We start from the raw sequence: 11478 nt of genomic DNA on the forward strand, positions 1-11478 counted from the left end.
ACTCCCTCATCCAAGTCGCTGATGAAGACATTGAAGAGTATCGGTCCTAGGACCGAGCCCTGCGGGACTCCACTGCCCACACCCTTCCAGGTCAATACTGACCCATCCACTACAACTCTCTGGGTGCAACCCTCTAGCCCAGAGCTTTCCAAACTTTTCATGTTGGTGACACACTTTTTAGACATGCATCATTTCGCGACACAGTAATTCAGTTCCGGGGGAGGGGCCAAGGGAAGCAGACGCGAGTAAGGGAGCTCCGCGGTGCCCTTCCGCAAAATTTTCTGCATTTCGCGCGACACACCTACACACTGCCGCCGACACACTAATGTGTCGCGGCACACAGTTTGGAAAGTTCTGCTCTGGCCAGTTCGCCACCCACCAGACTGTGTAGTCATCCAAGTCGCAGCCTCTTAACTTGTTCACCAGTATGGTGTGGGATACTGTATCGAAGGCCTTCCTGAAGTCTAAGTAAACGATGTCAACCCCTACTCCTGCATCCAGATGTTTTGTAACCTGGTCATAAAAAGAGACTAGATTAGTCAGGCATGATCTACTTGCTACGAACCCGTGCTGGTTTCCCCTCAGCATAATTTGTCCTGCCGGGCTCTCGCAAATGTGAGCCTTGATAATTTTTTCAAAGACTTTGCCAAGGATGGAGGTGAGACTGACTGGCCTATAGTTGCCTGGGTCCTCCTTCCTCCCCTTCTTGAAAATGGGGACCACATTGGCCCTTTTCCAGTCCTCTGGGACAAGAGGAATATCTCCTTGTTAGCTCACTCACCCCAAGTCACCAAAGCTGGGGCATGAACTCAGATTTCCCACATGGTAGGCAAGAACACTGCCACACAGCCACCAGTGCTGGTATGTAAGTGTAAGGTCATTTAAAAAAAACGATGCTGCCTCTGTCCAGAAAATGGGTAAAATCTCACCAGATCTGCTCTCTCCCAAGTCAGTGACCGCATTCTAACTTGTCTCCTCAGCTTGCTGGACATGCATATGCACCTATCTCCAGATTCCTTCTGTTCTCTGTTGGGCATCCCCTGCATACTCCTCCTTCTGTCCCTCCCCATCTTAAAAAAGAAAGTGGAAAAGAAACACCTATCTTTATCCCATCTCATTTTTCCATTATTGTCCGGCTTTTTTCTTCCTGCACCTTTAAATTCAAATGATTCACGTTCAGCTGCATTCCTTGCTTTCTTTGGTCTTGTTTCTGTTGCCTGTACTCTCTTGACATGCTTTTGCTTTTCTTTAATGATACTCTTCAAGCCTTGAGATTTGCTGTCATAGTCCATGTGCATCCTCCTTAATCAGTTATCTTATTTTATTTTCTTTTATTTTTTTCTGTCACACATGCTGCTTTGAAATTTTGCCCTTCTGTGACTTTTGTGATTCTCTTTCTGTGTTTTAGATTGCACTCACAATATTTCAATTGTTAGAAGTTGCGCAAGGCTTCTTCCTCATCTTTTTTTTCTTTGATTCACAAATCTCTCTTCCTTTGACCTGCCACCCCCTTTGTCCAAACCTTCATTCTTGCATGTTTTTTCCTGACATTCCATAACATTTAAGGCCCATAGTTATCATGATTTAGTCTGACTCCCTGCATGACAGTGTCTGTAACACCTTATCTGGATCAATTTCTGTATTGATCTAGAGCATATATCTGAGAGAGAGCAATTTCTCTATGACTGCACATTTCTCGTTTTTTCTTGATCTAAAGGTCTTAAGTGTTGGGTCCTAATGGATGATGCTCCAAATTAAAATCTCATCGGTGTACAGAAATTAATTAGCTTGAATTTATCCTGGTTGAACTTTTAGGCAGAATTTGGGGAAAATCTGGGGTGGAGATAGTTGGTAGGAGGCCCACTGCACAAGCATTGCATTGGGAGGGGTGATGGCAGAGGTTCTAGTCTCAAGATTTGTGTGATAGTTTGGTAAGCATAACATACTGCACGTGGCCTTCAAGCTGACCATATCTCTACTTCCCTGCTCCTTGCTTCTCAGGTTGCTGTTTGTTTTGGTATGACTTGGGTTATGTTCCAGGGGATTCTGCAAAAACCTCCGTTCTTTCACATCATGGCAGAAGAGTGTTCAAGCAGCATCTATTGACTGGGTGGAGAAAGAATTCCAAGCATTGATTGGGGTGATCTGCTGCATGTTCTTGGAGGCACAGAATATTGGGATCGTTGAACGCCACTAGTAGATCAGATGTTATGGTGGATGGCTAGGGTTATTGCAGTATTTCAGCCTAATGAGTAAGAACAAGGAGATACGAGTAAGAACAAGGAGATATTAGGTGGATGTTTACATTCCCACTATGTGCTCTTAATTTGCATCTATAATTTTTGCCTTGCAGACTTGTAAAGAGACAAAGGATCTGAGCGCTTTGACAAAAGCAGCTGACTTTGTGAAAGCATTTATTCTTGGATTTCAAGTTGAGGTGAGTTGTCAGCGACCAGAGTGTGAACGAGTCCCCTTGTCTAAAATCTGTATTTGCCTTCCTGTGTAGAGTCCTTAGCCTTTAGTCAGATGACTAAGCTAGGGGAAGTCATTGGTTCAGCACCTGGAACTAGAGTTCTCTGAAATGATAAACCACTTTGACAGCTGTTGCCCCTTCTGCAGGTGCACAGAGAATTGATTTCATTTCAGCTTTTTCATTTTGGTTTATTAAATCATTAGAAGGTAAGAAACTGACTGAGAGTTGAAAAAAGCAAAGTGGCTTCTTTTCCAAAAGGCTGAGGTCTACTAATTCTTAAATATTGAAGAACATGGTGACAAGAAAAAAACAGTTCAATTGATGGACAACAATAATACTACTTTTTTAAATAAACCAGTTAGTTTTAAAGGGAAAATATCTTTTGATAAACTTTGTGTGTGTCCAGGACGCTTAACGTAGCTTTAATGCTTGAAAAAGCTGAAACATGGACTTCTTTTGCATCTTTTATTAAATTCCAGTTTCTTTCCAGAAACAGATTACTACAAACAAAAAGTAAAACAGAACAAAACCCAAAACACCTAGTAAATAGGAAATGTCACTTCACATTTTTCTAGCATAATAAAATATAAACATTTGAATGTGTTTTCAGTTGTAAAGTGGCTTAAATTTGTACTTCTTGCTAATCTGAAGGCTGTTCTAAATCCACGTCAGAATAAAGTTTTACATTTATTTGTATATCATTGTTTTTAAGGGTTGATTCTGACTAGTTGGTGACCATTTAGGAAAATAATAAAAATATACAAATACTATAGAAGATTAAAATCAGTTACTTAAATCAAGGTTTCTTCTTTTCTGATTTTGAAAATCACAGTTTCAGTTAAGATCCAAGGTAAGTTGGCTCATATTAGATTTCTTCTGGGGTGCCATTTAGGGATGCAGTTTTTATTTACGTCTGTTCTATAAAAATGGTTAAGTTGTGTGTGTGTACACACCCATACAGTTTTCAAACCCATACCCAAAAGATAGTTTGACTCTCTTTGGACTTATCTTCCATAGGAAAAAAATATTTTAAAAAATTCTGCCTTACTGGTGCATCTTGTACTTTTTGAAAAGGATTAACTTTTTAGGGAAATAAGCATCTTATCTATTTTTATAAGTACGATCTAGGCCACGATACTACAGAGAAGAACCTGGGGATTACAGTAGATAAATGTATGTCAACAGTATGCTCTTGTTACAGAAAAAGCCAACAGTGTCTGGATTGCATTACCAGAAGTGATGCTTTTGCTGTATTCAGCACTAGTGAGGTCTCACCTGGTGTCCAGTTTTGGGCCCTATACTTCAAGAAAATATGGACAGATTGGCTAGTCCAGCAGAAAGCAACCAACTGATTAGAGGCCTGGGAAGCTGACTTATGAATAAAGGCTGGGTTACTTAGTCTGGAGAAGAGAAGACTGAGGGGGATTTGATAACAGTCTTCAGATTCAGAAAGGACAGTTATAAAGGTGGAGATAGGCTTTTCTCTGTGGCTGTAGGAGATGAGGCTAGCACCAATGGCCTCAAGCTGCAGCAGAGGAAACTTAGGTTGGAGAATAGGAAGAACTTTCTGACCATGAGGGTGGTCAAGCATAGCAACAGGCTACCTTTAAGAAATTTTGGAATCTCCATCCCTGGAAACGTTCAAGAGCAGGTTAGACAGATACTTGGCTGAGATGCTTTAGTCAAGTATGATCCTGCCTGAGGAGGGGCAGAACTAAATGACTTTGTGAAGTCTCTTTCAGTCCTTCTTTCCTATGATCCTAAGTCACTCAAGCTCTTGCAGGGTTCCTTGTACAGAAACATGACCTGCAGCAAACTTGTTCTTTAGTGAGACTAGGTTTTTGCTTTTGCTGTTGGATACATTTAGTGAGGCCCTCTTGGAGATCTGTTTTGTTACATGTCCAAAGGAAATGAATTTGTAATGTTGATCTTTAAGCATATTTTTGTTCTGCAGTATTATAACTTGCATAGTGTTAATGTCAACCTTTCTGATATTTTAGGATGCACTTGCTCTTATCAGATTAGATGACCTTTTTCTAGAATCCTTTGAAGTTACGGATGGTAAGTGTGTTCTCTTGCCATATTTTTAATATCGTTTCATGCCATTGTGTTTTCTTTTCCCTTTCACACAACAAAATTCTATACATGCAGATAGCATTTAAGATCTATTATGGCTTATGTTCTGTGGCTTCACGTATATAAGTCAACAAGAATAAATCAAGATCACACAAGGCTATTTCAAATATTTGTTACCCTATGATGATGTTTGACAAAAAACACTCTTAGCAACAAGACCTTGCTACAGCACTGAGAAATTGGGTGATTCCAGTATGTGGTGAAGCTTACTGAATATTATTTGAGCAATGGCACCATGCATGGTGCTGTACAATTGTCCCATGGAAGGGATCACATAGTTAATTAGCAAACCTGTACTGCCATCTTTTTGTTTTAAACATTGCCACAAGATAATAGTTATCTTCTGTATTAACTTATTAGGAATAAGCAGCAGTTACTCTAAATTAAAGAGTAAGAAAACAGCTGACCTATGACTGGTTATCACTTGAGCTAAGAATCAGTAAATTTAAGCTCATTTAGTGGAAATATTGGTCTAGCTGGTATGTAGTCAGTCTGGGCACTTCAGTATCAGGAGAGGTCTTTCTTATTTTACTGTTATTTTGGAGGATTGGGTAGTAAGATCTTTAATGCTTGTTGTTCGGTCTAAAAAAAATCTCCTGGGGTATAAGTTATTTCCAATACAGGCCAAAACAACATTTGCCACTGTCCTGGCCAGGTGTACGAAGGTGGGGTTGTAGCTCTTAAAAATACGAAGCATTTTGTCTGTTGTGAGAAGTTGGGTATCAGGTTCAGATGTTCTGGCCAAAAAAGGTTAATTTATATCTTAATGGAAGCCCGTGTGAGTGTATAGCACCTAGTTAAGTGGCATTATCAGCATTATAGGGAATAGCAAGCTGTGTGTGCTGTTTTCACGTATTTTCTGAAACTCTGGATCCCTAACCTTTGCAACAGAAGAATTGCTTTATTATCTTTCCAAAGTAAAAAAACTAGCCCTATCTAAGTTAACATCTGGGACTGATGCCCTGCTTGTCTCCCCCATAGTTGCAGTGTCTTATGCTGCACTCTACTCATCAAATTAATTGAGGAGCAAACTCAAAACAAAACCACCACTAAAACCATAAATTATACTTTGTGCATGATCCTTTCCTTAGGGAAGGGATGAGGTGTGACAGATGGTGGTTGTGAGCTGCTTATGCTACTGGAAGGCCTCTGAATACTATGGGGGGATGAGGCTGGTACAAGAAGCTGGGTACGTCTAATTTTAGTTATTCTGTTGTGAGCACATTAGTTCCATGTCGTCATACTCTGCTTCTTGCTCAGCTGCGCAGGAATTGACCTCACTTCTCCAGTCGCTTGGAGAGTTATTCCTATTACAATCCTACACAGGGATCAATTCGCCCTCCTCTAAAACACAGCCACCTCAGGGGTCAATTGTGGTCCCTCTGTAAGTGCATTTCAGTTGTGGGTAAATTCCCTTTGTGTGCATAGGTATATTTTGCAGCCTATTCATGTTTGTAAAGTGATTTGAGAACCCCTGAAAGGTGCTATAGAAATACGTGTTGCTGTTTCAATAATAAAATATTTTTCTTTTGCTTTAAGTCAAGCCTTTGAAAGGAGACCACCTTTCAAGAGCAATAGGAAGAATAGCAGGGAAAGGAGGAAAAACAAAATTCACAATAGAAAATGTAACCAGGACACGAATAGTTCTTGCTGACTCGTAAGTGTAAACATCCCTCTCATTTCACGTTTTTTTTCAGTAAAGTGCAAATCCTGAAACGCGTTCTTGATCCTTCAGCATCTTCCCTCTGTGCAATAGCCAAAACTATTCCTTTGTGTGGGGTAGGAACAGTTTTGTGTGAATAATAGAATGCCAACACCCCTGTGGAAGCATTTCTGTCAGCTCTTTTATTCCTAATCTTGTTTTCCCTGCTGATGAACGCTGGCAGCTTCAAAGCAATTGAATTTTTAACCTACGTGACAATGACGAGGCCAATATTAGCATCAGTATCTGGACGTTGAACTTTAACCTAGTGAGATGTGTTCTAATAGTAGTGTTGGGTAGAAACTTCTATAATTTTGGGATCTCTAAGTTGCAGGAAGGACAGACAGTAAAAGTGAAAACAGGTCTAAAGCTAGCTGCCATGTTTATGTAAACATGCAAATTATATTCTGTTTGAGAAAATAGAAGGCGCTTAATTTAAGTGCTTAAAGTGAATAATGCATCAGCTCCAATCTATTCTGTACTCAATCTGAGTTCACTAGTGGTGAGAGATGATACAAGTGTTACCATATAGCATTGCAAAGTTGAAGACGGCAGGGCACTGGGGTGTTCTAATGTAAAATGCTTGAGAACTTTAAGAGAAACTTCCACAAGGGTTGGAGACCAGGTGCTGGTTCCATTGGGTGCAACTTGCTGATGTTTTGCACCTACTGATTGATGTGAAGAACTGTTCATTTACAGTTATGTGACACCGATGCATCCTGATGCTGCTGTGTGACTTCACCTGCTACTATGAGTAGGCATAAATTGCATTCAAGTGTAAATGGTAGTATTTTCTCATTATTTTTGGCATGCTTGCTGAGTTTTACTGGGGGATGGGAGGTTGAACTGCCAGATATGATTCTCTTGAAGACACAGTTACTGGATATAACTGCCCATGTGACAGTGTGGGTGTCCTCTTGGTGTCCTCAAAGCAAGGGTCATGACACTGCTGTGCCATTGAATGGGGTCATCTTCACCCCTACCTTGATAACAAATACTGGCAGACAGATGTGCTACCTATTGTTGGTAGTGTAAAACCAAAAGGAAATACCAGCCCAGTCAAACCTCATGCTTTTCCAGGGTTGTGATTTGAAGCTGCAAGAGTGGAAGCAAAGGAAGAAGAAATGGGTGCATTCAAAAGTGTATTTAATTCTTGAATCTCAAATGTAGTTGAGTACTGTAACATGAACTGTGTGCAAGGAATAGCCTTTCCAAAATAAATAACTTGCAGCATTTTGGTTGCTTATTGCAGGAAAGTTCACATTTTAGGATCTTTTCAGAATATTAAGATGGCACGAACAGCAATTTGCAATCTCATTTTAGGTAAGTCCTGTTATCCAACTTTTGTTTCTTCTCTGAAAATGCTAAATTAAGTCTTGTACAACTGGGAGTATTGCAGCCATGGCTGCTTTAAGAAGGACTTTATTCTTTCTGAGCATAATTGAATCTGAGCTCGACTCCCAGGTCATTCTTACCTCTGGAGATGGTGCACCATTCCTCTTTGTTCAGGGGCTTTTCCTTCTGTTGGGCTTGGTCTGCTCCTAGATGCTTGGTGTCCTTGCATGACATGAAGTGCTCTCTCTGTTGCAGGATGTCTCCCTGCTCTTCTCTCCCAATTCCTCTGCTACAAGTAGACTAGAGAATGGTGTGTTGAACCAAACTCTGGTTTCATTGGACAGAATAAGCCAAGACAGATAACCTGGCCTGGGTGGGGGCAATTCTGCTTAACAAATGCAAAATTGGTAACAGCTCAACAGTGTCCAGATCTCTGAATTGCCATTCTAGTAATCATAAGCATCTGGCTTCAGCCAGGAATTTTGCTGAGACGTTATTTGTAAATTGCAGTTCCATAATTCACTCCACGACTATCTGCAAAGCTCCACCATCTTATAGCTGCTCTCTTCTATACCAGAATCTGTTGTCTGACCCTGGGTGTTTCCCTTGTCATTCTCAGGTGAAAGGCTGATATTTCTTCCATGTATGGTTTTGGAGCATAGTTGAAACTTTGGAGCATCTTATTGTTGCTCAGAGCAAATTCTCTTAGTAGTAATATTGAAATGTCCAGGTGTCCAAAAACCCTTAATCTGACAGCATAATTTGTACCAATATTTGTAATTCATCCATGAATCATCCTACAACTGTGCATCTTTCTTCCCTGCAGGAAGCCCTCCATCAAAAGTTTATGGCAATATCAGGGCTGTGGCTAGCAGAGCAGCTGAAAGATTCTGAGATCTTGGGACTCAAACTTGGGACTCTAATTTGGGACTGTGTACCAATGTAAAGAAGCTGAAGATGTTAATACACAACTGATGTGTATGAAATTAACAGGAACAGTGCCTAACCTCCTTCAATTTGATTTGGAAGATTAGAAGAAAACAGGACTCCTTTTGCAGTCTGTTCTTTCAGGCATAATGTCTGACCTTTTGATGCAATATTTAAGTAATTTAACAAAACCCTGTATGTGATCATTACAGATTATACTCCTTATAATTTATAAATATGACTGAACTTTTCACTGAAATAAGAATACTTATGAGCTGGAAATGTCTTTGGTTTCTGAAGGAAACAATGAAGTGCTGGAAACTCAGGGTTCTTCAGAGTTCTTCAGTTGATTGTAAAGGTGCATGCTTGAGTCTTCCAATAAAGTCAGTGTTGATATGTAAAATGAAATTCTTGAGACATGGAGAAGCAGGAGCCTGCATGTCTTAGCTTCAGACCAAATCTTTTTGTGTTACTGTATTGCATGACCTCAGAAGTCTGTGAAACCCTGAATGGAAGATAAAAAAAAAATACATGCTTATACTTCACACAAGCTGCAGTGACTCCAAACTGTCTCATTTTCCTGATTCCATTTTGGAACAGGGAAATTAGTTTCTTACTTGGATACAACCTGTTGAATAACAACATCCAATTTTAGTTTTTTTGCTCTCAACTTTTTTTTACACTTGTTTTCACAGATGGCTGTGGGGTTATTGCTTCTTGTTTGATGATAAAGATACAGGTGCCAGAGCAAGCAAAAGTAAACAACTTGTGGCATGTGTGCTGTAAGTGGCACAGGCAGAGGAAGGGAGTGGAATGGCATGTGTGGGCTTGGGGCTAATTTGTGGCGCACCTGCCAGAGAAATTGGTTCCCACTGGCTTAAAGAATGGTAAGTTCCAAGGCCAGGAGGTGCAGTTCCAAGAATTTTGAGGGTAGGTAGGTATGTGGTTGAGCAGCTTATAATTACTACCCTTGGGGGGTGGGGAGAAGAGAGAGAGGAGTTTCTATTCCTGAATGTTGTGGGGTAACAGCTATGCTTAAAACAGGCCCTCCTGCAATAGAGGAAGCATTGGATTAGGGAGCCTTTTCTCTTCCTTTGTAGTTTCATAAAAGTGGAGTAGGTGACACCTAACTAGGATAGTATGGAAAAAGGTTAATTATGCCTGTTCATGTGTGAGTTGAAGTGCATCAAAAATGTAGTGGATAAAGAAGACCTGAAGATTTTTGACAGTTCTTCAAGGCAGCTGTTACTCATGAAGCAAGAGACAGAATTTTGTTGTGGTCTAAACAAGTCCAGAAGACATGAAATAGTAAACTTGCAGTTAAGTGGAACAGCAGCAGCAGCAGCAAACAGATTCTGATAAGGTCCATTGTTCATACTTTTCTGGGAAAGTGCAGGGAAGGGGATAAGCAGGGATAATAGATGCATGATATGCAGGTGCTGGTGAAAGCTCATCTTGGTGTTTGGTTCTACTTACTGCATTGCAAAGGGTAGTGCAGAATTTGGGATGGTTAGAGAAGGGCAATTAGAGATTGCTCACTTTGATTCAGCCCTTAAGTAGGTACATTATCTAATATAATTCTCTGCATATAGGTGGTGTTCTGCACCATGCTTGAGTAATGATCAGGTAAGACAAAACATGGACTGTTAAGATTCAGACCCTCCTTGGATAATTATTCTCTGTTAGTGAGCAGCTAAGTGGTTTTAAATGTTATTTGATGTTCATCTCTTGCCATGTAATCCTGAGCTGTATTCACTATACATCCCTCAGACTTATATGAAAGATGGAGGTGGGAGTTTAACAACTGTGCTTTCATTACATAGCCCTGATTCATCCACTGAGCAGGTTCATCCCATGCACTGAGAAAGACTTGGTTGAAAAGAGATAATATTAGTGCATATGCAGAAAAGGGACAAAAAGGATTCTACAGGCAACATCAACTGTTTCCATCCTTTTGAGTGCTTGATTATAACTGACCTTCAACAGCTCTTATGTATTAATATGCTAGGTTTTTAACAAGCTGAAAAACGAATATTAAGTTGATACCCATCAGCAGGGTTTAAAACTTTAGAGGCTGGATGACAGACAGGAGATCTACCACTCAGTACAAGTGGCAGGACCTCTGTACGAGGAGGCAATAGCCTTGGTAGGTAGCTTATTCTTTGAGCCCACAGTGGTAGCCAGTAGGCTCACAAATAATTGCTGGCAAGAGAGATATTCCAGCCCCTTAGGTTCTAGAGGGAATTATGCAGCAGTCATTGACCGTGACAAATTCCTCCTTGGCTGTCCAGACATGCATGAATGTTTGGTTCCCCAGGGAACACCTGTGCCACATGTGTACTGGCATGTGACAAGTTACCCTGGATGGGGTAGGAGAGGCTGGGGCCAGCACTACTGGGTCCAGCAGCTTTACCTGAGGTGCTGGGGGCCTCCTAGGGCTGCAGCAGCAGTGATCCTGCCTCGTGGAGCTCGACCTGCAGTGAAGTTCAGCTCCAGCTGGCCAGACTCAAGCTTCCGTTGGCGCACACTGCTGCCACATGCACAGCTGTTTTTTTTCCCTCCCTTGCACTGCAGAGATCAACACAACATATGGTATGTATGTGGCACCAGAGATGTGCCTGTGGAACCACATACCACATGGATGCAGCCCTTATGTCTCAGCCCTTCTCAAGATCTAGTTCTTTCTGTCATTCCTGTCATCCAAGCTCTGCCCGTGTATTTACTCCTTTACCTCATCCTGGTTTAAATTTGGTTATTCTCCTCTTGCCTTTATGTTACATGCCTTTCTTCCACAGTGCCTGCATGGAAAGCCAGGGAGAGCAAGGGACCCTGCCTGCTCTGTGTCCAGCTTACATATGCAAGGAACAAGCGAGTCCAGATCTGCAGTCCTTCAGTGGTATATAGA

The 11478-nt window shown here is 41.1% G+C and overlaps 1 protein-coding gene across 1 annotated transcript in view; it reads left to right on the top strand.

Annotated features, from left to right (window-relative positions):
• The window catches only part of PNO1 (partner of NOB1 homolog), a 12564-nt gene extending 3046 nt beyond the window's left edge, over window positions 1-9518 (top strand). The window contains exons 3-7 of the mRNA XM_025201441.1: window positions 2354-2437; window positions 4474-4534; window positions 6149-6266; window positions 7564-7634; window positions 8473-9518. Of these exons, the coding sequence (XP_025057226.1) occupies window positions 2354-2437; window positions 4474-4534; window positions 6149-6266; window positions 7564-7634; window positions 8473-8540 (402 nt within the window). The 3' untranslated portion in view covers window positions 8541-9518. The remainder of the gene's footprint in view (window positions 1-2353; window positions 2438-4473; window positions 4535-6148; window positions 6267-7563; window positions 7635-8472) is intronic.
• Window positions 9519-11478: the final 1960 nt, after the last annotated feature.

Source organism: Alligator sinensis, unplaced genomic scaffold (genome assembly GCF_000455745.1).
Source record: "Alligator sinensis unplaced genomic scaffold, ASM45574v1 scaffold939_1, whole genome shotgun sequence".
Taxonomy (NCBI): Eukaryota; Metazoa; Chordata; order Crocodylia; family Alligatoridae; genus Alligator; species Alligator sinensis.